This window comes from Ostrinia nubilalis, chromosome Z, assembly GCF_963855985.1.
Source record: "Ostrinia nubilalis chromosome Z, ilOstNubi1.1, whole genome shotgun sequence".
Classification (NCBI taxonomy): Eukaryota; Metazoa; Arthropoda; class Insecta; order Lepidoptera; family Crambidae; genus Ostrinia; species Ostrinia nubilalis.
Genome location: NC_087119.1, coordinates 15,663,422 through 15,691,421, shown reverse-complemented (window position 1 = coordinate 15,691,421; position 28,000 = coordinate 15,663,422). Strand labels below are relative to the sequence as shown.

The 28,000-nt window shown below is 38.9% G+C and overlaps 2 protein-coding genes across 3 annotated transcripts in view; one reads left to right on the top strand and one right to left on the bottom strand.

The window, feature by feature from the left end:
- Positions 1-2,792, bottom strand: part of LOC135086505 (serine/threonine-protein kinase OSR1-like) — a 48,947-nt gene extending 46,155 nt beyond the window's left edge. Inside the window, exons 1-2 of the mRNA XM_063981229.1 lie at positions 2,686-2,792; positions 2,378-2,476 (exon numbers count right to left, since the gene is read on the bottom strand). Coding sequence (XP_063837299.1) covers positions 2,378-2,466 — 89 coding nt within the window. The 5' untranslated portion in view covers positions 2,467-2,476; positions 2,686-2,792. The remainder of the gene's footprint in view (positions 1-2,377; positions 2,477-2,685) is intronic.
- Positions 7-22,404, top strand: LOC135086521 (uncharacterized). 2 transcript variants are annotated; one of them, XM_063981249.1, is made up of 6 exons: positions 7-96; positions 15,466-15,669; positions 16,569-16,637; positions 17,075-17,209; positions 18,967-19,040; positions 22,064-22,404. In XM_063981249.1, the coding sequence occupies exons 1-6, from the start codon at positions 70-72 to the stop codon at positions 22,155-22,157; spliced, it is 603 nt and encodes a 200-aa protein (XP_063837319.1). In that variant the 5' UTR covers positions 7-69; the 3' UTR covers positions 22,158-22,404. The 2 variants fall into 2 exon arrangements, with proteins under 2 accessions (XP_063837319.1, XP_063837320.1); XM_063981250.1 differs by lacking the exon at positions 18,967-19,040 and having other exon boundaries at positions 22,064-22,145.
- The last annotated feature ends 5,596 nt before the right edge of the window (positions 22,405-28,000 follow it).

Sequence of the window (28,000 nt, the reverse complement as noted above, 5' to 3'; positions counted from 1 at the left end):
AAAAACCGAACAACCCGGTTCGGGCTCATTCAATTTAGAAGAACAATTTGAAATAGTTTTATATTCACCATGGTGTCTGTATACTGCGTGGTAAAGGTAAGTAAAGTGCATTTGATATTAGCTATTGTCACATTTCATACGCAATGTCGCTAGGTATTTTGGGTATAATTAGTAAGAAGTACCTACTCGTCATTAAAATACGTGATTAAAAAATTCAACACATCTTTATTATAACAACTACATAAAGTTAGACAGTGAATAGTTGAAAAAAATGAAAAATGCTTTCCTTTCCATGAGTTGTTTAACATTAAAGTTTCCTGTTAAAGTTTTAGTCATAATTATTTTATTATAGGATAGGATGTATTAAAAATAAAATTTGGATTTGTTTTGATATTTAACACCTTTGCTGCGGCACTAACTCTCTAATACTTTCCGTTCCTTCGGTACAAGGTCAGTAAACCTGGTATTAAAACTTACGTTGTGGCGGCACAAGGCTTAAAGACCTTGTAATATTTAAGATACATTAATTTTATTTTTGGCTTCATTTTAATAGATATTGTGTTTTTTTTCTTTGAATATTAATAATAATGCATTTATTGACATACACCTGAAGGCGTTCGTGAATAACTTGTTTAGTATAAAAATTATAGCTATATTCAAAATACAAGGCTTATGCACCCTGTGCCGCACTGAAGTAGGGAAGTCTGGTGGGTATTCTAGGGATGTGAAATACAAATATCGATAGTTTAAATTAAGTTTTAATAAAAATTTAAAAAAGTAACAAACAAAGATGTTTTAATAATTTAGTCTAAATATTTTACAAATAAGACATACGTGCATAAATACTTAAATAAGCTATATTTAAAGAAAACATATTATTTAATAACATTTAGTTACAACTTCAAATGTTTGTCACGAAAAACATTATTTAAATTAGCAATAAATCGTGTAGCAAATTAAATTATAATCAATTTGCAGTTTTGATTTTGTTTGTTTCTCTTGACGCCATGTCGATATGTGCGTTTCTTACGAATGCCAGGCAACACTGGCTGCACGAAGCTAGCGTGGGGTGCGGTACCAGGTGCGCAGGGTACAAGGTGCTTCGACCTGGTTTCGCATTGTGAAGACATTTTATTACTTCCGTGCGATACCAGGTCTAAAAACCTGGTATTAAGGTAGGTACATCATTGGATTCTATTTTAAGAATACATCATAGATATATATTCATCACTTTCCTACACCGGACCCAATTGAAGTTATGCCTTTCGCACGACAAGGAAGACTATAATTTTCTTAGCCGCACGGTAAGCGAGACGTACACAAGGTCTATAGACCTGGTTTCGCACTCAACGTGTTAAGAATAATAGTAGGTAGGTACCTACCTAACTACGACTCTTCCATGTGTTGTAAAGGTTGGGTACAAAAACCTTCCGAATAACATTCACACACACTTTTTAATTAATTTTACTTTATTTGGTGTTTCTATTTGTCAGGGACTGGCCGATTTGACACTAAGGCTGGGTTGCACCATCTTACTTTGACTTTGACTAATGTAAAAAATATGTCAAACTCCATACATAAAACACCGGTTATCGTTATAGACGGTCAAAGTTAGGTGCAACTCAGCCTAAGTTTAAGTAATGCAGACCACCCCTTGTGGGTGCATCATCCCATCATCCCGCTTCCGTAATGGCAGAACCACACATAAGTACTCTCTACCTACAGTTATTGTATAAGTTTAGCCATTGCTAATCAAAAATGTACATAACTTTAACATACAAAAAAAATACGAAATTCAAAGAATAAAGACAGCCTGCTGAACTTGTCGCCTACTTATTGTTTGCGGGTCACCGTCAAGTCACACTCGTGGTGTTCGTGCTAAGTTTTTGTCAATCTGATCTTCTGGTAGTAGACCCCTTATTAATAATAATGTGAGCTGTGACCTGAGTAAAACTACAGAATAAGTTCTAGTACCTACGCAGAAGAACCAATGTTTTAAAGATACTGAAAACCTTACTAACATGATGTAGGTAATTAATTATGTTTGTTGATAAATTGTGGCATTTATGTATTTATTAGGTACATTTGTATAAAATGGGTCCCCTACGTATTTTCGATGCCAATGCAGTAGCGACGAACGCTGTTACGTTTTTTTTCAACAGTTTCGTACTTAGTCATGAAAGACGCTATACTGAAAAACATTTTCACACATGACAAATAGGTAAATCAAAGTCACAAGCATTCGAAGGCAGTGTAAAATGAACTTTTTCTTCCTGATGGATGTGCAACTGCACATCAGGCATTTTATACACGTACAAAGAACTCTGTACCTCACTATTTATACTTTAAAACCATTCTTAAACTTCTGAGCTCTTACCTGCTTCCAACATAGTTGACAGTGAAGATCCCCTTCTCTGGAACGGGTTCCATCTTGAAGGTCCCACGATGTTTCCTTCTTATCTCCATTTTGTTTAATCTGTTAAAATGAATTTCCGACTGAGTTGACATAGGTATTTATTCATTTTCACTGTATTTCAAATCGCACTAACTCACTACTCACTCACTAACGACACAAACTATTACAATTTTCATGTTTTTTGGATTAAATATTTTTAATTTACATCAATCAATGTTGTAAAGATTGACGTTTGCGCTTATACATAATATAGGTATTTCTAAAATTACCTTCTGAGACATTTGAAAGCAATCTAAAGTGGGTAATTCGAGACCCTACCCACAAAACTATTCAAAACTTTTAGCTTTGTAAAAACCTAGTGCCCAGATCAAGCACCGGCCGGCAACACCACGCACCATGGTTATCGATGCTGTATTATCAAAGAAATGCTATGAAATGCGCCATAAACGATATCGCTCCGCTATTGGTTCCTTACCTACTTACTTACTTAATGTTTTACTCTTTTCATTATTAGCTATTGTTCTAACATTATGTAAAGAGATTTCTTCGACCTAGTAACATTGTTATGTATGATTAAAAACACTTCGATTAGCTCAGTTAGTGTAGGTATAACTAGACTAAAGACTCATCAGTCAAAATTATTTTGAAAGCAAATAGTTTTGTATCTTTACTACTAGGTAAATTAGTCAATTTTGTGAAAAGCTAGGCCAGCCACTTTATGTTTTTTTTAAATAACAAATACCTAAATGGAATACTCACATAATACGAGTATAGAAGCTATAGTCAGGGCCGGATTAACCATCTCGGGGCCCCTAGGCACAGCTCGTTTAGGGCCCCCCTTTTTTTGTCGCGGAGGAAATGCTTTGCGCACCGTCACTACTGCCGGGGGACAGGGCAGACAGACTGCCGGGGGACTACTGCCAGGGGCACCCTGAGAAGGGCACTGCTCCGTCCTGAAAAGGACGGGGTATACCCACTAAAACCTCCGCGGCGTTCCGTCATCGCCCAAGTGGGGGTGTCGCGAATGTCGGGTCGTAACCTTAGACTTCCGTGACACCACCGGCGACATCTCGCCTACACGGCGGACCCTACACGCTCCCCTTGTGGGGGTCCGACGGGAATGGCCCCAAACCCCAAGCCGTTCCCGTCAGACGGAGGTGACCAACTGGGGGCTGAGTAGAACGGTCGTACAACCGCCTTCTCCACCCCCTTCTCCGCCTGCGGAGCGATGAGGCGAGAGGATCATTCTCCCGCTCGCGCTCCGCTGCCTCCTTCTGAAGGATGATCTCTTCGCAAAAGAAGGCGACCACCATCCAACATCCTTCACTTCCCAGTATGGCGTTGACCAGGCTCGGAAGCGAAAGATCCCGGCCCACGACCGCAGTGAGGACACGGCGCTGCTCCTCCCAGCCTGTGCAGACCGCTCAGTGCACCAGCTGCCTTGAGGAGGCGTGGCGCTAGCCCGTTGAAGTGTCGGCTAAAATGCTACCTCCCGTCAAGCGTGAGGCCCAGATATTTCATCTGGCCTTTGACGTCAATCCTAACGTCCTTAACCACAATGTGGGCGTTGGGAGGGGTGCGCTGGCGAGGCCCCGGTAAGAAGAGGACCTCAGTCTTCTCCAGCGCGACTTTTGACCGAGGCGTCGTATTCTGCGACCGACTAATGTGCCGCCCGCCGACGCCAGCCGTGCCGTGTTCCCAAATGTCATCCCCCGGGCAGTGACCAGAGTGTCATCCGCATAGCATATGACACTCATGCCCGCGAGAAGGACGCCCCGGAGGAGCCAGTTTTGTTGTGGTTTGAGTTTTGTTGCATAAAAATAATCTGTAACATTTTTTTTTTCAATTTTTAATCGGGAGTGCTGGGCCCCTGGTCATAGTGGGCCCCTAGGCACTGGCCTAAAGTGCCTTATGGATAATACGGCACTGGCTATAGTACAGGATTTCATATTGATTAAGGGTGGATTCGATCAAACAAGAGTAGGTAAATATTAATCTAAATATATGTATATGTTACGGCTAAAGATAGATGTGAACATAAACTTAAGATTAGCCGGCTAAACTTAAGTTTATCTTCGACGAGGTGTTAATGTTAGTTTCTTCTATCTTTAGCCGGCTAAACTTAAGTGTAACCGCAGGCCCTTGGCTAAAAATGTAGAAGGAAATGGAAAAGGAAACAATGTAATAATGTTTACTATTTTGACACGAAAACTTTATCAAAAAATAATCACTTTCATTACACATACTTTTATGTACAGTCACGGAATGAAAAGGTTCGTCAGTTTTCAAATTGATTCCTTCAACGAATCGCGAGCACATATTACCTTTTGAAAGTATGTTACAGAATAATCTAGAGTTAGAGAAAATAATCTTTAACTGTTCGCCAGTAAAGTTCAAAATTATTCAAATCAAAGTTGTTTGACGATTTATCTTGTCAAGAAGATTATTATGATTGATAAACTAAAACCTTCTTGTTGATTCAACCTGCCATTATTATTTCTAATAAATAAAAAAAACTATTGTCAATTGGTCAATGTCATCATTGCATTGTTGCACTGCTGCACTGATGGGATAGAAAAATAAACAAGCAAAACCTTCCCCCCTAGACAAAACGCACTTTTTGATCGAATCGAAAATCGAATCCGTCAAAACTCCATACAAAAAAGGGGCTTTTCGACCACTTTTCGACTGGTTTGCGATTATAATTTGCACTTTGTCTAGACCCACTTATTCGTTAGCAAACGTCATATTTATTTAAATGTTAGCAGCACTGTTTCTTGCACTGTTATGTTGGCAGGTTTGACTCTTACAGTACCTAGTGCAAGCGAAAACCGACACTAAGGTGACGAACCTTTTCATTCCGCGACTGTACCTATGTAGGTATTCAAAATTACAATTATTACAATAACAAAATATTAATTACTTAAAACAATATCTAGGTACCTAATCATTAAAATAAAGTAATAAGGAACCATTTGGTTATTACAGAATCTTCTGTAGGTGGGTATTTAAAATTACAAAATAAAACAAAATAAAACTTCTTCAGTGTTAATTACTTAAAACAATGTCTAGTCACAAATGTTAAATAATATGGAGCTATTCGTTGTCTCCCCACCGCCCCCTCAAGCCCTCCGCCGGCCTGACGCGCCCATCGAATACATTTTTAGCCGTATCGTTTTGGCTAATGTGCACATTAGCCGGCTAAAGATGGAATAATATCATGACGCAAACTAACATGTTATCGAACTTTAGCTGCTTCTCGAAGCTAAACTTAAGTTTGGCCGGCTAATCTTAAGTTTATTTTCACACCTATCTTTAGCCGTAACATATATAACTCAAAGGTGACTGACTGACTGACTGACATAGTGATGCCCATTAATTATGTCAACCATAATTATGCCATTATTTTGTACTTTCGGCCAAATCGGAGTTTATTTCTTAACTGTTCCAGGCTTAGCACAAGGCACAACTTTTCTGAACGTGTGCCATGAAGCTTATCTTAGTATCAAGTGACGTAGGCTATCTTACGGTCCCCTCTCGTACTATTAGTAGGATAACCAAGTGATCCCCTATCTTATGGGAAACCGACCGCGATTGAACGTTGACCAAACTGCAAATTGGATGCTAAATATAGCCGACAATAGTTATTTACAGGAAGCCGGTAGCGGGGTCTCTGCGACCCGCTTCTGACCGGACACGGCACTTGCTGGAAGTGATTTATGTTTACACCACATGATAAAGAGGCCGCCCATGGTCCATATTGTATGGTAATAAACTGCACGGTACCTACACGTGCAATGCAACACAGAAAGGTTTTTTGAAATAAAATTAAAAATATTTATTTCAATCGCAGCAAAGTTAGTCAGCTCCTAAAGTAGCTTAAAGATACATAATACTCGTACATCACTTTCTACGTTTTAATTTTTAACATTAACCCTTCCACTGCCTCGGAACAAAAATATGGACCAGAGGTCTGAGAAGCCTTTCCCACGAGCAATGCAATTCGCAAAACTGTACAGTCGTGTGAACACACAAATGTACTTGTGTGTGTATTTGAATTTTGAAGTTCAAATTCCAAATAAAAATGTGATGTCTGCGTCCGTAAGAAAGAGCCCTGAGATTAATTAAGTAGCATCAAAAAAGGACTCCAATACTCACTAAGTCGTACCTAAACGATAGGTGCATAATAATGTGTGATTACAGTTATGTTAACTGTGTCGAAAATACCTAATACCTACGCATTACAATACAAGCATAAACTGCCGCCGAATCTAGTTTTCTTTAAGAAATTGTACCCAATGTTACAAATAGGTACTATGATGAGCGAACAAATAACTGCAATTACGTAGGTAGAAAGACGGCTGCATTGCTGATTAGTCACAATTAGCGAGTATGTACCTACCTCAGATCATAGAAGGGAATAGATGTGAAACGGGGGCGTGGCGCGTGTCTCCGCGATATGCCCAGAAACGAACATCGCCCGCGACGCCAGGTTAGTCGCGATTCAGTCGTACTGAGGAAATGTTCTCCAATATTGTTGGATAATGCGTCGTAACGTGCAATAACATAAGTGAAACGAAGAACTACAGGAACAATGAAGTCATTTACCACATGTAAGTATTGCAAATCCATTGGTATTTTGCTTATAAATAAAAAAAACTAAACATTTTTACGAACGAATTCAGTGCCGTGACATTTACTGCGATATCGAAATTAGTGGTGATAAAAATTCAAACACGTTGTACATTGACGATTTAGTTAGCAACCACTTTATGTCATGCGTAACTACTGCGCAATGTATTTTATTTCTTCCGATATCCACTGACGCGTGAAAATACACAGTACGGCCGCATGTGCCGGTCGTAACATAGTGCAGGGCTCGTGTTCTAATACGGTTTCCTATTATCGATAAATAGAAGTAAATTATTATTTTCTATTTTCTAATTTTGAATGAAAAAATCATGAGTTGCTTGCGATTTTTAAGTTTTTACAAAAACAATAACAATAGTAGAAGGGATTAGTAACTGTCAACTATGTAATTACTATAAGAGCTAGTTGAAAGCCTAATATAGGTGTCGCAGTCGGATTGTATAATCCGCCGTTTTACATTACCACTAGGCATTTTACATTACAGCTCTGTTTTGTAATACGGCGGTTCAACGTTTAGGCGGATTGTCATTGCGATACGTTCTTCAATACCGCGGCCCACGTTTAGCCGCATCGTACTACTATTTAGATTGTAGGGTGACCATACTTACAAAATAAAACAATGCTTCATGAAAATAAATTTTAATAAGAAAGATTTCTTCTCACGATATTCCTTAGTGATTAAGTAAGAATTATTATCTTCGTTACTGTAATACTAAATTATATATTTGGCTTTAGTCATTTTTTTGTATGTTTATAAATCACAAGGACAGCCATCTCAAAACAAATAAACTTTTTTTGAAAGTTAATAATATAATAAAATATTAAACATACAACATGAGTAATCACAAGGTACAAACATATTAAAATAAAAGATATCTCAAAATCTTCACCGGCCACTGTCATAATATCATACTTTTTGCACCAATAATATTGAGTAGGATTCCGCCGAACACCAAAATCCATAGCCACTTTAGCGGTTTTGATGTGGGCTATAACCACCAAAACTCGGTCCCTTGTTCACGGTTTTTTGACTGTTCCACATTGTGAAGAATAGAAATTATTCAATTGCAAGTTAAAATTGTTCTTAAACTCACTGTCGACACACATATTTATAACGTTTTCTTTATTAGATTCAGAAATAACTCCGTAATTTAGCATAGAGGTGGGCGCCACGCCGGCGCGCCGCCGCCGCCGCGAATTTTTTCACGCCGCCGCCGCCGACGACCAGCTTTCGGCGCGCCGATACTGATACTGTACTATTTGAAATTTATTCCTCTCCTATACTGTACTAATTTGTGTTTCAAACGCAGAAGAACTATTTTTTATTGAGTTGAGCGGCTATTCTAGTTCAATAAAGTCCTAGTATCACTGCGACCGGTACCGATCTATTGTGATCGCCGATTTTCCCTATAGTTCGCCTCCGAGTCCTGCATCCATTAGGAATTGCAGTATCTTTTGGGGGGCGATATGTTTTACATCTTGTGAGCTTAGGATGTGTTTGCCCAGGTGTAAGCTCCACTTGCGCATCAAAGGTCCGCAGTCCGTGAGAATGTGTAGTGGCGTTTCATCTGCCTCTTGGCACATCCTGCACGTTCTTGATTTGGACAGTCCCATAGTGGACAAGTGCTTGTTTAAGCTGCAGTGTCCAGTGAAGGCTCGAACTAAGATGCGCATTTTGATCCTACTCAGTCCTATGATCTGCTTAGAGCATTTTCGGTCATAGGCTTTTATAAGAGCTTTGGAATGAGTTAATCCTAGCGTGTCTGACCATGCCAATATGCAATAGATGTTCTCCAGGGTCATTCGAGCGAGACTTTTGGGAAAGCCACAAAAGGGTTCTGGACCATATTATTGTGTTCCCTCCGCTCCCGCTCTGGCCAGTTCGTCGGCATTTTCATTGTCCACGATTCCCGCGTGACCTGGAACCCATCTCAGCGTTACTCTGTTACGTTTTGCTAGGGTATTCAGTCGACTCATGCAGTTTTCTACCAACTTTGAGGTGATTAAGTTGGAGTTTAAGGCCATCAGCGCGGCCTGACTGTCTGAGTTAATGTAAATTATTTGGTTGGCATAATATTTTCGCAGGTTAGCTTCCGCACATTCAATAATGGCGTAGACTTCTGAAAGATAGAGGCAAATTTACCCAGGCTTCGAGATAGCCTAAGCTTCGGCTGCTCTCCATACACGCCAAAGCCTACGTTAGGGCCCATTTTTGACCCATCAGTAAACCATATAACAGAAGAACTAACTATAATATTTATTGTTTAATGCCATATAATGGCCTCTCACTATAGGCCTTATACAGAAGCTCAAAGTTGCACAGCGTGCTATGGAGAGGGCTATGCTTGGTGTTTTTTTGCGAGATCGAATCAGAAATGAGGAGATCCGTAAACGAACCAAAGTCGCTGACATAGCCCGACGGATTAGCAAGCTGAAGTGGCAATGGGCAGGGCACAGATATAGATCTATATCTGTGGGGCAGGGCACATAGTACGCAGAGCTGACGGCCGATGGGGCAGAAAGGTTCTGGAATGGAGGCCGCGTACCGGAAAACGCAGCGTGGGACGTCCACCTACAAGGTGGATCGACGACAGGTGGCCGTTGATATACTAATAATTGATTGAATAACTTAATACTAACTATATTAACAGTTAATCAAGTACATTATTCAAGTTACTCCTTGGTCTAGTAAATAATTGATGGCGAGAGGCGCCGGTCCCTCTTGCTGTCAAGAAAAAAATCCCCGCCTTCGTCTGGCAGATAACCCACACTATTGGACTATACTTTAAGCGAATCACTCACACATATATTGGCAAATATGTCTCGGAATGCAAATGGGAACCACAACCTCTGGAAGGCAACAAAGTACCTCCCTCAAAGTGTTCTCCGCTTATTAGGTCCGGTAATACAGAGTGCGAACTGATAAGAAAAATCTCAGACCTTTGCTACATGACTAGCCGGTATATTTAAACCCATTGACACGGACAATCCAAAAAATCCACAATTCAATCAAAAAAATAAGATCAAGCATTGGACTTGATCCGAGACTTGCAGCTATGCCTGTCTTTGATTCCTACTGATGATGATGATTCATCCGACCGATTTCGGTCATGGTGACCACTTCGACTTAGCTGTCTTAGCGGCGCTGGTGCGCCCGAAGATGGCTTACATAGTCGATCTTCGCGGCAAACTCCTCGCAAATTAAGAGTAATTACCTGCCGCCAGAGCCATACACCATCACTGGCAACACACACTGGTCAAATACTTTTGACTTGAGACACTGCGGTATTTCGGACGTGAGAATTTCGCGAAGCTTCCCGAACGCTGCCCAGCCGAGTTGGATTCGACGATTAACCTCTTTCTCGAAGTTGGACCTACCTAACTGGACTGTTTGTCCCAGGTATACATAATTGTCAACAACTTCGAGTATAGTGTCTCCAACCTTCAGAGGAGTGGGTACAACACGGGCATTTGACATAATTTTTGTCTTGTCCATGTTCATTTTAAGACCCACTTGTTGAGAGGCTCTACTGAGGCCATCGAGCATTGTGTTTAGGTCCTCCACGGTCTCAGCCATGACTACGATATCGTCCGCGAAACGAAGGTGGGTGATATACTCGCCGTTGATATTTATGCCGAATCCGCTCCAGTCCAGAAGCTTGAAAACATCTTCCAGGGCGGTGGTGAACAGTTTCGGAGATATGACATCTCCCTGTCTCACCCCTCGCTGCAACTGGATAGGTTTCGAGTTCTGATCCTAGAGGCGGACCGACATTGTGGCGTTTTCGTACAAGCCCTTCAGCGCTTCGATGTATCTATAGTCAATTTGGCACCGTTGGAGAGACTGTAGCACTGCCCAGGTCTCGATCGAGTCGAAGGCTTTTTCGTAGTCCACAAACGCCAGACAAAGTGGCTGATTATACTCCTCGGTCTTCTGTATAATCTGCCGTAGCTCTTGAATGCCTAGCCTAGCCGAAAGTTCTTGAGTGGCGACCACGAGCTGGAAGACGTAGCGTGGGCAGGCCTCCCACTAGGTGGACCGACGATCTGGTGAAGGTCGCGGGAAGTACCTGGATGCAAGCGGCGCAGGACCGGTCTTTGTGGAAATCCTTGGGGGAGGCCTTTGTCCAGCAGTGGACGTCTTTCGGCTGAAACGAACGAACGAACGAACGAACGAACGAACCTGCCGCCAACATAATTATAGTGAATGGCGGCAGATGGACGGGATTTACATCATTGCGTTTTGCGTCGAGTTCAGTTATGCGCTGCTCGTTGAATTCGCGGACTCGCCTCTACACAACACAATCTCCCGCCATTCTAGGTGCTGTGCTGCCAAACCTTCCCATTGTGATTTGAGAGGATTCAGGATTGAAGGTCGCAGGAAGTGCCTGGATGCGAGCGGCGCAGGACGTTTTTCGGCTGAAACGAAAGATAGTTCTTTCGTTAGATAGCCATCTCTCTTAGCGTTAGTACGCTAAGAGAGATGGCTAAGCTAAAGAAATAGCCAAAATGGACCCTCGTAAAGCACTTGCATTTGATCTGATCACCATGAAGTTCATGGTCTTGACAATGACCACACTGAGTGAGAAGAACCTCGCAAGTCTCTTAACTTCGGAAATGATCCATAAGGCTGGAAAGTCGCCTAACGAATTCTCTTATCGCTTAATTAATCTGACATTTGTACTGTTAAATTTATGGAAAAGGATCATTCTTGCTCATTTATTCCCTTGCCTAAGTATGACCCATATAATATAGTATACCCGACCATAAATTTTGGCAGAAACCATACCAACCATAATCAGTACAATGTTTGGAAAAGAATCCTGTACGTCTGCTTTCGCTGCGGCTTCAGCTGGGTTTATCATAAAGGACTACTCTATGAAATTAAAAAGTACCTTCCAGCACACTTCTACTACCTGCTGATGGATTTATTTATTTAAAGACTACTAGTAAAGTAGCCCAGACACCAGAAAGCTGCGGCATTCCTCAAATGTAACTGTGATCTTAAAGTGACTAGACTGTTGCAATGTCAGCTGCTTGGCTGACCAAGTGGCGCATGTAATTAAGCCCCGAAGTCTCACCATATTATCATTTAAGACGTGAAACTTATCCTCCGGCCAATCTAGACCTCGACACATTGCTGCAATCAACCTGCATTAAAATCCTGGACCGTAGGAGGACATGGAAAGACCATAAATATAAATAAAATGGAACTGAATATAATATTCCACCGACAGTCAGCTAATCCAACATTAACTATGTGCCTCCAAAGAGCTCAAAAATACATGTTAAGGGTACTTTTATCGGCACATTGGTAGGCTCGCCTTTAGGAAATACACGAGAACCTGATCTCAGCCAAACCCGCTATCCAAATATCAAAGTATCTATGATCAAGAGAGCTAATTTACTAGGGTAAGCCACTGCTTTAGTGGCTCAAACCCCAACCAACTGCAAATCACCTGATTAATCTTGACGACAGATACTAAAAAAGCAGACTTAAAAAAATACCTAATGAACAAAGGTCAAACAAGGTCACGCCGCCGACGCCGCCGCCGCCGAGGTCAAAAAGTCGGCGCGCCGCCGCCGGCCAATTTTATATCGGCGCCCACCTCTAAAGCAACACATTTTCTGCATCCAACGCCATTGTTGTTGTTATGTCAGGCAGCGCCACGGTATTGAAAATGGGAACTAAAAACTGTCAAAGCGGCGGGTAATGACACGCTGTTTTACATTACGGCTAGCCGTATTGAAGAACGTTTGGCGCCGAATACATTTCGGCGGATTTTCATTCAGCCGTATTCAATCCGCCTAAACGTTGAACCGCCGTATTACAAAACAGAGCTGTAATGTAAAATGCCTAGTGGTAATGTAAAGCGGCGGATTATACAATCCGACTGCGACATAGGCATTATTTTTGATAAACATAGGCGGTACGAATTTCGCCATAATTAAAAAGTTAATGCGCGATAGTAGTTAATAATAGTTACAGTGATCCTGTTATTATTATTAAAGTAAATAATAATATATTACCAATATTGTAAATACTGGTAAAAATCGCAAGTACCTAGTTAACCCATGACTTTTCATACAAACTTTGTCAGTCTATAACTTCTATACTCCATCGATAACGACATTGAGCTTTGGTTGGGGTAAATTAATTTAAGGTAACTTCATTTAGTCCCAATAATTGATTCTGAGTTTTTCGTCCATACAAAATGGAACTGACTCCTTTATGCAAAAATCGTTAAAGAACATAATAACGTATAATAATAAAAAGGTTTTCATACAAGCATTTTTTAAACCAATTTCGAGTCTTGCCCCCAGGATTTAAAGTATCGATATCTTATCGACTCCATTTTATCTTTCTTCTCTCTAATTGCTTTTTTCAAAGTGTGCGTCACGTCACGCGGCCATTGATTGGCCATAAGGCACGCCTTCTGGCCAATCACAGCACTTTTAAGCCGGTTGCACATGTTGTCGTAGACTCTCAGTCGCTTTGTTTTTACACAGTTGAATGTGTGTGTGGGAGCTGTGGTGGGGGAAATGTGGGGACACTGGTTCTCGTTGTAGTTACGCGCGACTTCATATCTATTCTCTTTCTATGATCTGAGGTACCTACCTACCTAATACTGTGGCAGGATTAGGTACGGTGTACACATCCAATCCACATAACACACAATCACTTATCTGTTTTATCATAGTAAAATACTATACTTATATGATAATTATTTATAAATGTTTTGATAGATTACAATTCGTATTATAAAAAGTTAGGAACTGGAGGTGGTAGTTACCTGTCGAAGTAAAAGTGTAGATTAAAAATAGTAAGATATCAGCCTCAGCAACTAAGTATGTATTTTGTTTATCAAATATCGACACCCTAATTCTTAGTGAAAGTTCAATCATACATAACCATGCAATCTAAATTTAATTAACACTGTTCTTACCTATCAAAATGCAACTTTATAACACTGATCTAGATTAACATAAGGCCTAATTCTAAATCGTCACGATATCCCACCACTTTTACTAAACACGAGACAATGCCATCGCGTTCCTGTGATACGTATGAGTAAATCCAGCCACTGACTGCAGTTGTAGTCCCGACCCACGGGCGAAGTTATCAGGGATTGCCAATCACAGTTCGTTACCATCAATTGAGTTTTGCATCTTTTGTTCCGCATGTGTCAAAGTAAAGGACGCCCTCTTTCAATAACAATAAACTCCTTTGGAAGATTTGATGCCAATTGAATTATTAAAATGAATGCTGGGTCCAAATACGGTCGAAGACAATTGACTTGAAGTAGGTAGACTTTAATCAAATTTAATAACTTTATACCACTAAAGTACTTATCTGCGTAAAAACTTAATTATTTAGGTATTTACTCAACTGAAATCAAAATTATGAAATTATCAGTACCTACTGAAATAAAGAGTTCATTAACATTGCAGAATGATCTAGTAACGTTTTAAAAGAAATTGCTCGCTTTTCGTACTAAGTACCCTTTCAACGGCTGTTTATCGTAATAAGTATATATTTTTGAAAAAAATTGGAATGAGTGATCTTTTTACTATTAGCCTGAATTTCTTTAAATTTTGATGATGATGACATGCGGCAAGTTGGATTTTTACTGAAATCCTGAAAGAGGAAAAAAGAAAACAAAATGTTCGTAATCCCTGATCTGTAGCAGAGGCTGAGTTCTGAATGAATGACTATCAGAGCGTTTGGTCACTCGGGGCTCGCGGGCAATCAACGCTGACTACTACGAACCGAGCACGACGTTGTTACTACAGACAGCCTAAGACTGTTTTGTATAAACAATAACGACTAGTTTCACCACTTGCTGATACTCCATGATAGAATAAGTACTGTAGATAGAAAACACATATACCAATACAGCAAAAATGTTCATGCACACAAATGTGTGTGCGGGAATCGAATTTGCGATCTCTCGGCATAGTAACGCGTTATGAACCACTACACCAAACGGCCGATTTTAACTAACTTACTAACATTGGGAATATAATGATTAAACAAAAATATCTTCAAAGGTTTGAATATTTTAAATCCGCTGGCTCATTGTAGACCAGACGAGAGAATAATTAGGATCGAAATGTCATGTCAGTAGTAAGTACTTTTCAGGAACTTGTAACTACGCCATTCTCACTGCGCCATATAAAGATATATATTTACCTGAAAGCGCAAGCTTTTTTTTTGTAATGACCGCTGCGAATATTTCCGTTTATCTGCAGCTATTACGCATTACTTGTAAGAGAAAAAACTGTTTCATATGCACTCAGTATGTAAAAGTGTCGCGCACGAGCCAAACTGCGTCATGGAATATGATACCATTGTTAATGAGACATTGATAAACTTGACACGTATTTTATTTATTCAGGTCCTCTGCATTTGCTTGAGTTTGGCATCATCATCAACTCACAGCTCGAGCGATGAGTCGGGTCGGGACTTCATCGATCACGTGCTCCGTATCCCCAACCCTGACAAAGTGCTGAACTCAGTGCTCGGCCGGCTGCAGAGGAACCGGCAGCAGGAGCTGGAGCAACGCCAGCAGATATCTGATGAAGACTGCGAAGAGCCACAGGTATTGTGTATTAAATGCTATATACTAAGATTAAAGCTCCCCAACACCACCTCCCAACCTGATCCTCATCCTATTCTGTATTCCACCCCGGTTTGTTTTTTACCTAAACGTTTCCTACCTTATCTCCCACACCGTTGTGGCTAAACGCAAACCGCAAAAGCCAAAAAAAAAAAAAGCTCCCCAAATTATCTAGCCAGCAATCGACTATGTATAGGCCAAATCCTCTCTTTCCTCCGCTAAATTTGAGAGGATCGCTTACATAGCTACCTAAATAAACTCCGACAAACGTTACTTTGACATTACGTTACTCCGACACTACTGCATATCGACATGACTTTACTTCGACGCTACATATACACTACTCAGACAAAGGCGTTTATCCTTTGTCGGAGTAACGTAATGCCGAAGTAACGTTTGTCGGAGTTTATTTAGGTAGCCCGATTACAAGGGAAGCAGAAATTATCAATGGAGAATCAGCCATAATATCGTATGTTGTTGGCATAATTATGAAGTAGGTATTTCTTTGTCTAACCGAAATTCACGCGGAAAAAGCCACAGAATAAAGCTAGTGGCAAAAAATATTTGCAAAAAATCGTCAATTTCTGGTGCGTTTGTATGTTAATGCGATAACTTGAAATTATTATCTTTAAATTAATAAATATTAATGTAGGTAAATGCGACAGACAAGAATAACAATCTTTTTTTATGATTTTCGAAGTACCGTGTGATACGTTTACATTATACTTACTGATTTTTTGTTACGGGGCTTTCATATTTGTTAGCCAGTTCTTAATACTTGTAGCCTGTGCTTATTATCTACTTTTTGAAAAGTACCTACTCAGGGTAATAAGTATGCGGCAATAGGTACTATACCTACGAGTAACTATTGAATTTTACAGATTCTCCCAGAGTACACCGAGTCTCTACAAGAGCCAAAAGAAAGAGGCCTAAGGCAATTAAATGTTCAGGTTAGTTACAATTTAATTCAATTAATCTTTCTTATATACTGTACTTTATTACGGCAAGTATTAAAGCATTTAATTTATTGTTAACTGTTGGTGAAATCTAACACTATAATATACAGGGTGTCCCAAAATTTGCACGTTACACTGACACCAGAGGTAAATGAGCTTAAGACGCATCTAACAAGACATATGAGTCATATTTCAAAACTCATCAAACTTTTCTATGGGCATGAATAAATAAAATTGGTCATAATAATATCTTAAAACTTATGAAACTTTTCTAAGGACATATTAAGCGTGTTCGATGCGTCTTAAACTCAGCTATCTCCAGTGTTATTGTGACGTGCTAATTTTTGGACACCCTGTATATGTATTTATGACTTGAACATGGAACCTAGTTTTATTTATTTAGTTTTCTGATGAAAACTTATTTGTCGCAGAAACACTACCCTATATGCCATTTGGAGAGGAAGATTAGGAAGCTGAACACTAACGAGTACGAGTACAGGCCTGCGTACTATGAGGAGGTGCGGTGTAGCTCGGCCACCAACGAGGATATGAGTGTTACTAACGAGGCAAGTATTAGTATGAGAGGGGACCGTAAGATACCCTACGTCACTTGATACTAAAATAAGCCCCTTGGCACAAGTTCAGAAAATTTGTGATAAGCTTGGAACAATTAATTAATAAACTCTGTTTTGGCCGAAAGTACTTAAAAATGGCAAAATTATGGTTGACATAATTAATGGGCATGTTTGGCCATATAAAGGTTGGCAGACTAATTTAAACTTAAATATCAAGTTGATATCTATCAACTGGCACTATGTTCATCTTTGTATCAGAGTCCGAATAGCTATCTTTGAGACCTTCGACTTTGACCTGTCGATTTGTTTTATTTTCAGGGAAAATGGTGGCAACAAAAGTTGCGTTAATTTTGGGTCACCTTTTCAAATCAAATGACGTCAAATGACCCGCTTTTTTCCACCGGAAATAGCCATTTTATTTGTAGTTTCGGCCAAATCAGAGTTTATTAATTAATTTAGTGTTCTAAGCTTATAACACAACTTTTGTGTACCACGGATCTTATTTTAGTGTCAAGTGACATAGAGCTGATGGCCGCTGGAGCAGGAAAGTTCTTGAGTGGCGACCACGAACCGGAAGACGCGGCGTGGGCAAGCCTCACACTAGGTAGACCGACGATCTGGTGAAGGTCGCGGGAGGTGCCTGGATGCGAGCGGCGCAGGACCGGTCTTTGTGGAAATCCTTGGGGGAGGCCTTTGTCCAGCAGTGGACGTCTTTCGGCTGAAAGGAACGAATCAGCATCACCTTAATAACCTGAAAGAATACAACTGTTGTCCATACGTACCTAAAATATTTTATTAATTATTCTCTAACTCCTTAGCGTTAAGGACTTCTGCTTTCGAGCACCATCTCATCACCATGCGATCACGACTACTTGATGCAAACACTTAAATAACTTTAGAAACTATACGTAGGTACTATATTGTTCAAAGACTTTTTCTTCAACTCCTAAGCGTTTAGGAGTTGTATACCTTCCATCAAGCCCCAGATTTGAGGTATTTTCATCGATAAAATTGTCCATAGATTTAAGCCTTTGAAGTTTGATCACTATTTAGTGTGTTGTACTAGTTGTAGGTAGATGTTAAGTAAAACTCGAATGCCGTAATAAGACTGACTTTTATTTCCAAAACCAGGGTTCTTATAATCATACCAAATGTATTTCAAATAGTGGGTCGTCAAATGACACGATTTATTTAAAGTTTTATTTTCAATTCGTCTTTATTTGACTGTACTTTTGAAGAGGTGCGAGTTGACGACAAAAATAATAGGTAAAATCGGAATTTCCCAACTCGCACCAGCTAGCGAGTTTGACAAGTGCGAGTTGACGAATAAGTCAAACTACGACTTTTGATCCATCGTAAAAGTGGTAAAAGTATGTCAGGCATGGAAAGTATAAAATCTTCCAACACCAACTACAAAATTATAAATCATGGTATACACTTAGTCCTAATCAATAATAAATACGTATACGATATTTTTTTATCAAATAGTAAATTATCAAAGTATTTTTACTATTTTGAGAATATTTTATAGTCTATGTTCAGTAGAAAACATTTAGAATTCTAATGGTGAAGCCGAACAATTCATATTTTAACAAACACTAAGGCTGGGTTGCACCATCTTACTTTAACTTTGACAAATGTCAAAAATCTGTCAAACTCCATACAAAAACCACCGGTTATCGTTAAAGTTACGGTCAAAGCTTAGTAAGGTGGTGCAACTCACCCTAAGAAAAACTAATATTTTTCAGATATGTTCCAGCCTTGGTTTTTCTTGTGTTCAGTGGAACAAGACCATACATCTGACTAGGAGGCGTTATTCTAGGTAATAATACAAATAGGTACTTTTAATTATATATTTATTTATTACATATATGTATATTTACGTAATATATTTGTATAGTCAGCACTTTTTAAATAGATATCTAAGATACAAGCAATAAATTTTGCTTATTTCAGGAATCAATTACTTTCGCACACTAACCTTATTTTTATTGAAACCAAACTTGTATGTGTTTAGCCTTAGTTTTTATACAGTAATTTTATTCTTATTTTTATACATAACCGTTATATCTTTGATTAAATAGTGTCTTAAATCCTCTTGAGGTTTGTCCAGATACATTTTTTATACAAATAGAATAAATTCGAATGTTACAAAATATAGTAATAGGTATTATTATAAGTTAATGGAACAGACACGAAACATGTTAAGTCATTTTCATGTTAATGAGTAGGTACCCACGGAAAACATAGGTACTTATTTGTAAGTTGAAAGAGAAACTGAATATTTTCTTTGTAAATACTGAAATATTCATTTGCAGCATACATTTTATTTCAGTCTAGCTTTATACCTATATTTAACAGCATTTAACTAATTTACAATAATTTTTCATATTTATAAAATATATTAAAAGCGTTGAATCGTGAGAGTCGGTACGCTCTTTTAATAAAAAACAAATCGGTCATTTGCGTATTTTCTTCAATCAAGTTTGACTTCTGGTGCACTTACTCGTATTTTATAATAGTCCAGTAGAATTAGCTTTCAAATCGGAAATAATTCCTACAAAAGATTTTATTGTTTTAATGGCTTCATTGGTTGCCCATTAAGACTCTCCTAAGTTTTCGACTTCGACGGAGTTGTGCTTAAGTGGTGGGGGCCCCCGAAAGAGGCATTTTTTCGGTTTTCCGGTTATACCGCGTAAAGGACTTACCCTATCAAAAAGTGGTCTTCATGACGGTTGAAGGGCACTTAATCCTGCATTGAATACGACCAAATTCGTATGTTTTGGACAAACCGTTCTCGAGCTAATGTTCGGCAAAGTAGAAAATATACGTATAATTAATGACCCTCTCCACGTGCAATGGTTTGTTACCCACAGGCTTCCAAGTCTTGAAAAGGGCCACCTCAACCAGTGTAACCCTATCAAGGCTTACGAGCTTGATGCGCCTATCCTTGTTCGTCCCAGCCGTTCCTTAACTGCGGTTGCTGCACCTCTTCCTGGCACTCACCTGAACGACTCTGTGTTACCTACTGTGGCTGCCCCTCTTCCTTGTATTCTCCTGCATGACTACGTTGCCTAGACGTATGCCTGGTCTAAGGTTCGACGCCAAAAATCAACAACAACAAGTTCATATTAAAACGCTGAAGAGTTTTTTGTTTGTTTGTTTGAACGCGCTAATCTTAAGAATTACTAGTTTGATTGAAATCATTATTTTTGTGTTGAATAGCTCATACATTGAGGAAGGCTATAGGATATAATAATATACAATCACTCTACGACTAATAGAGGCGAAGCAGTAAAGAAAAATGGTGCAAGCACGGAAAATAGTATTTAAACTATTTTCACGCGTACAAAGTTGATTTTGTGACGTCGAACCTTGGACCAGGCATATAGCTAAGCAATGCAATCGTACAGGAGGGTACAAGGAAGAGAGGCAGCCACATTAGGTAACACAGAGTCGTTCAGGAGAGTGTCAGGAAGAGGTGCAGCAACCGCAGTTAAGGAACGGCTGGGACGAACAAGGATAAGCGAATCAAACTCGTGAGCCTTGTTAGGGTTACACTGATTAAGGCGACCCTTTACAAGGCTTGGAAGCATGTGGGTAACAAGCCATTGGACGTGGAGAGGGTCATTAATTATACGTATATTTTCTACTTTGCCGAACTTTAGCGCGAGAACGGTTTGTCCAAAACATATGAATTTGGTCTTATTCAATGCAGGATTAAGTGCCCTTTAACCGTCATGAAGACCACTTTTCGATAGGGTAAGTCCTTTACGCGGTATAACCGGAAAACCGAAAAAACGCCGCTTTCGGGGGCCCCCACCACTTAAGCACAACTCCGTCGAAGTCGAAAACTTAGGAGAGTCTTAATGGGCAACCAATGAAGCCATTAAAGCAAAAAAATCTTTTGTAGGAATTATTTCCGATTTAATCAATTTTTGTGTTTAATTCTACTGGCCTATAAGGTGTCAAGAAAATCCATAAGTTACCTACCAAAAATACCCTTGTGTTACATGTTTGAAACCTTAGCTCAAAGGTTTACATAAGAGATTAGATTGTTTCAACTAAAAAATATTCCGCACACCATAAGTATAGGTACGTGTACAGTTATGTTTTTTACATTTTCTTTTTCCTCAAAAAGCTGAATTTGAAGGCCAAGTGCGTAACACTACCTTGTTTTTTGTGCAAAACAAAAATGTGGTTTGAGTCTTTTAACCGATACAACACCCATAATGTCGTGAGAGGAGAAACGTACGAACATCAGGCCTCCAAAACCCATCTGGCCAGAGTGGGAAACTCCGGCCAAATTACTAGCCTCTTAGTAAATTAGAGAGGGTCATCATCCTGTGGTGAAGACTAAATGACTTAGGTATTGATGATGATGTGGGTTTAACTTTAATAATTGATATTGTACGGGAAGGCGGTATACCTAAGCATCTTATCTTATCTTATTTAGGGCCGCGCTTGGGCGCAGTGAACGTCGACCCATTGGGATCTTTTGTGCTTCCCTATACCTTACCTAAGCATACGTGGAATGCATTCGTTCTTTCGTTTCAGCCAATTGACGTTCACTGCTGGGCAAATGCCTCCCTAAGGGCTATATTTCACCGGGACACCATGGCGGCGCAACCAGTCGCCGCTACCAACAAAATGTAGGTATACAGCTCTATAGAGAGTTACTCACCTGGTGTCCGTTTGGTTGCGCAAAGCTGTATACATTTTGTTGGTAGCGGCGACTGGTTGCGCCGCTATGGTGTCCCGGTGAAATATAGCCCTAAGGATTTCCATAACGACCGGTTCTGCATGTACGGAATGTATTCTAACTTAATGTCATTACAATTTCAGTGACTGCTGGGAGACCAGGACCATGGTGATACCAGCGGGCTGCGAGTGCATGTGGCCAGTCCACAGGCTTGGGGACATGACCCTGCACGTATGAGATCACGCTACGCCAACAAATCCCGACCCACGCAGTTTTTGTTAATACAATTATCAGGGTTCGAAAATATCCGATATTTATGATATATATCCGATATATATCGGATATATATCATAAATATCCGATATTTATGATATTTATCAGATACATATCTGATATATATCATAAGGATATTTTCGAACCCTAGGTTCGAAAATATCCGATATATATCCGATATTTATGATATATATCCGATATATTCGATATAAGGATATTTTCGAACCCTGACAATGATACTTAATTATTTGTTAATTCATTAAATTATTCAGATTTACCATCGAAGTTCCTTTATTTTACAGATCCTCTCCTCCCCATTTAGGTATATTCACACAATAAAAAAAAACTTCCGATCTAGATACATAAGTTTTAGGTACATTTTATATAATTATGTAGATTACAGTACATCTTTTACGATTGGAAGAAGAATCGACTAATTTCATAGCAACAAGTATTTTGTAAAATTACCTACATAACTTGTTAGAATTTTCAAATACGTAATTAATTACCTGTCAACACATACTTCGAAAATTCGAAAATAATGAAAGGAAAGGAAAATACCTACCTACCTTATAATATTTTTTTTTGCTACTGTTAATAGTAGTTGTAGATACATGGCTAATTAGCAGTCAATTATGCACTATCAAGGAATTAGGTACAATCGTCCAAATTATATTGTTCTTTACTATACTTGCCTGTAGAGTATTTATTGGTTAATAATTATGTTTGTATTTATTAATTAATGTTTGTAGGACGTAAGTAGGTAAAGATTGAGTGACTACAACTAAAAATACAATATTTATTAATAAATTCCGAAACAAGTACACACAAAAAGAACATAGAGACGAATTGAGATCCTTCTTTTTTTATGTCGGTTAATAAGCAACTGCCAGGTCTGATTTGTGAGCTCAATACGGCACAATTACCGCCTGACCCTACGCCTTGATCCCAGACTCACATAATTCATCATTTATTCATTAGCTTTATTAACTCTAGTCACACATGTATGAAGATGTCACATGCCTAGGTAAAACGCCCAAAATAATCCTACATTGTCCTAAATCCCTATTCTATGCTACTATTCTGTTCTACTTAAATACTTATTATTATAAATGTGAAACACAGATCACAAAAACTAAAAGATGTGAAAGTTTACCAAACTGTCAACGCTAAGTGGTTAATCTATAAGTAAGAAATAAAGAAAGAAGAAAGAAAATATTTTATTTGGCCCAACATATTAAATTATTACAGTAGGTATACAGTTTACAATACTTGCACATTTGTGGACCAAAATGGCATCCGCTCAGCATTGTGTCCTGCTCTGAGGTAGACCCAGAACAGGACGCTGTGTTATTCTGCGGAAGCCACTTTTTTAAAAGAGCGTCACATTGGACGCCATAAACATTGGCATTTTTATTTTAAAATTATATAAACTTATACAAAACTTCAACGATTACATAGTAGGTGTGTGTGCTAGCTGTGTGTGTTAGGTGTGTGTGTTAGGTGTATGTGTTAGGTGTGTGTGTTGGGTGTATGTGGCTTGTGTGTGTGTCAACAGAAAGTGCTAGATGTGTCAAAAAGTTATGTCTGACACTGAATTTCAGGCGGGTTAATGCCGCGGGTAAAATACTTTTTGTCCAAAAAGATAAGTTAGTTGGATATTAAAAGTTGGTATCGAATCACCATCGCTTCGCCATTGCCTTTAAGCAGGCCTGGCTCACTCCGCGCGGTACATCCGATAATTACCTACAGCGAAGCGCCCCGCCGGCGGGTCAGTGTTGCCAGAAGGTTACTTTTGTAACCTTTTAGGTTACTTTTGAACTGCATTGGTTACTTTTAGGTTACACTAATGAAAAGGTTACTTTTAGGTGATTTTTCAGAAATTGTAAAATTAACTTTTACAGGTTATTCAGTAAAAAATATTAATAGTGACAATTTAAAAATTATATCATAAACTGCATTTAAACATGAATTTGATTCATTATTTGTTAAAAAAATGAGTTTAAGCGAATGTTTGTCGATAGTGAAACGCAAATCCATGAAACGTCTTTATACGACCGGTCACTTTTCGGTCTTCATGGAATGGTCCATCCATGAACAACCTTACACAATCGCTCCGCACCCCCCCCCCCCCCCTAAAAGGTTACTTTTTATTCAAAAAGGTTACATTTTTTTATATTTCTGGTAATTTCTGACAAGACCCGACTGGCAACACTGCGGCGGGTATTACATCAGTCGAGTGTCACGCGCGCGCCCGTCAGGACGCTGGCGTGCGTTGTAGTACCTAATTCTATGATCGAAGTATTATTTAAAAATGGACATAAAGAGAAATAAATAATATTGTGCGGCGTTCGGGTGTTTAAATTCGAAAAGAAATCTACCGGATTTATCTTTTTTTTTTGCTTCCCAAAGATACTGAAAGGTATGTTGGCCATGTAGGTAATCAATAATTCTTAGGATAGTATAGGAACCTAACCTACCATGACTACTGCTCAGAATGCGTTCGTTCGTTTCAGCCAAATGACGTCCACTGCTGGACAAAGGCCTCTCCCAAGGTTTTCCATAATGAATGCGTACTTACATACATACGTATCATGAGGTACGTACCTCATGACATATAAGTAGATTAATTATTTTTTTCACTAGACAGCAACCCTAACAGCGTAAGAAGAGTTCAGAGGCACGCGATAGAAAGAGACAAAACTTGTAGGTGACTAAAATTGTAGGTACGTAGTGCTGTGCGAGCTGAATTCCACTGTATCGCGTCGCAGCAAGACTCGCATTTATTTAAATCGTCTTGCGGAGTAATCCTTCTGTACCTGTACTATTACTTATTCTGTGCTTTAAGTGACCCCTCGGCTATAATTAGAGAGCATCATTGTCAGAATACTGCCACAGTTTTTTTTGCTACATATAAAAATTTGCTAATTAACGGGTATTTGTATTAATATGAAAATATTAAAGTTATAGCACTATCATAATCAGTAGCTAGCTAGCGCCTGTAAACAATGCTGTGCAACTTCCTCTGAAGCGAAAACCTCGCTTAGCTCTACGATCAGGCGCAATGATAGCACTCAAGGACGCATCTTCACTCACATAATATATTTCGGTCCGTTTCGGAAGACTTTGACACGCTCACATGATCCCCTTTAAAAATCGGGATCTCCATGACACAAATCTCTATTTCATCTAAATCGGTTCTGGCATTTAAGCATGAAAAGGTAACAGACAACAGTCTAAGTCACAATGCTAAGAAGCTAGTTGTGTTTTCATATTATTATTGTGTAAGTCGCAACAAAGTTATGCTAATATTCTACTGTATTATGTATGTTTACCTTCTTAACAATAAATGGATTTAAATTAATTTATAATCTTACATAATTACCTATGTTCGTTATTAATAGAAATTATGAAATCCAAATTACCTACATTTATTATACTTACAAATTTTGGTAACTACCCGGACTAAAATAGGTTTGTATTAGTCCGGTCTTAGCACAAAAAACAGGGGTAGGGTTGCAATAATTCGCATACAGCTGAAAATTGGTACGAATGTCCGGAGCACCATTAGAATGAAATGTATTGTGAAAACTAGTCCCCATGGATCCGACACGTGCTAAAAAAATTCAAGGCCAAAGTTCAAAAATAAGAGATTTGTGATTTTAGGTCAAACGATATGTTTTGTCATAAAAATATGTATGTGAGACAGCGTTTTAGACCATGCAATTATCTATTAAAATTGTCTTTACACTTTCTCCAAGAGTCATCGGTTCTGAGGTACAATATGAAAGAATTAGTAGACTAGCTTTTGCCCGCGGCTCCACCCGCGTGAACTTTAGTATGTCACTGTAAAGTTTCATAGAAATCCGTTCTGTAATTTTTGCGTGTAAGAGGAACAAACATCTAGACATCCATACAAACTTTCGCATTTATAATATTAGTAGGATCATACAGTTATCTAAATTGTCCTTATAATTTTTCCTAAAAGTCACCGTTTATTATGTATAACGATTCGATCTTGTATAAATAAGTAAGATTTAAAAGGATATTCTAAACGGGAGATATTTTCCTGAAATTATGTAGCTGCAACACAGTGGCCGGAAACATTGCAAGCAACACCAAACAGGCCTAGACAAAGAACATTACTGACAGTTTTAATTTCGAAATCGCTTCTTGTAGCGAACTAAATTATAAACAAAGAAACCGAAAAGTTATTTAGGAATCACAACTACCTACCACGTACCTACTCGTATTACTTATTATAACTTTATTTAGGCAAATATTCACAGAGTTTATTTTTCCCTAAGTCATCTATACTTATAATAAATCTGTAGAGAGGTCAATTCTGTACATGAAATATATTTTCAAAATAACTATCAGGGGGTGATTAGTGATCGATACTGATGCCAAAAATGCAATCAGTAAAATTTTTGTCTGTCTGTCTGTCTGTCTGTCTGTCTGTCTGTCTGTCTGTCTGTCTGTCTGTCTGTATGTTCCTTATAGAAACAAAAACTACTCGACGGATTTTAACGAAACTTGGTACAATTATTCTTCATACTCCTAGGCAGGTTATAGGATACTTAGGAATTCCCACGGGAACGGGCATTAGCGGGAAAATCCTTTTGTATGAAAAATCTAAACCGCTTAAGTTATACGCTTGAAATTTGGCAAGCAGGTACCTTAGTAAACTTAAAGCTTAGTTATAACAGGATATTGCAAAATTCCTACGGGAACGGGAATTAGCGAGAAAAAACATTTGTATGAAAAAATCTAAGCCACGTAACATAGACGCTTGAAATTTGGCATGCAGGTAGCTTAGTAAATTTAAAGCTTAGTTACAACAGGATATTGCAAAATTCTCACGGGAACGGGAGTTAGCGGGAAAAAACATTTGTATGAAAATATCTAAACCGCGTAAGTTAGACGCTTAAAATTTGGCATGCAGGTACCTTAGTAAACTTAAAGCTTAGTTACAACAGGATATTGCAAAATTCCCACGGGAACTGGAATTAGCGGGAAATTCCTTTTGTATGACTGACTCACTGACATACCCACGCACAGCCTAAACGGCTAAACGTAGGCACTTGAAATTTATAAGGGACGTAGCTTAGGTACCGTAGAGGTGCACTAAGAAAAGAATTCCCGAAATTCCCACAGGAACAGGAATTACCGGGAAAATCCATTTGTATGAAAAATCTAAACCGCTTAAGTTAGACGCTTGAAATTTGGCATGGAGGTCTCTTAGTAAACTTAAAGCTTAGTTACAACAGGATATTGCGAAATTCCAACGGGAACGGGAGTTAGCGGGAAAAAACATTTGTATGAAAAAATCTAAACTGCGTAAGATAGATGAAGGGGGTAAAATGGGATCCACGCGTACGAAGTCGCGGGCGGCCGCTAGTAACATAATAGCTTTGTTATACCTAGATTCGAATTCATAATAGATCAAAATTTCTGAAATAAGCTTTTTTGTGGACTTAAAAGAATAAAAGGTATTTTTCTGCAATTACTAAAACGTAAGTGCAACACAAACCTTTTTTGTTTTGCTTGTATTTTAGTCACCAGTTATGTCCTGACTTATAGCAATTCTTTAGCTTAGTAGTTCTGACTTTAGCTTAGTAGTTAAGGACTGAAAATTGAAATTCAAACAGTGTGGCGAACTTAATTTTTGAAAAATATTGAATACTTGTACGTAAAAAACCTTTTACAGGTTCTTAACAAAGTCTCGTTTCCGCTCGTACTTAGTCAATTACTAACTGAACTTCGAACTGGGTGGCCACCCACTGAAAAGTATTGTTTACAAAAAC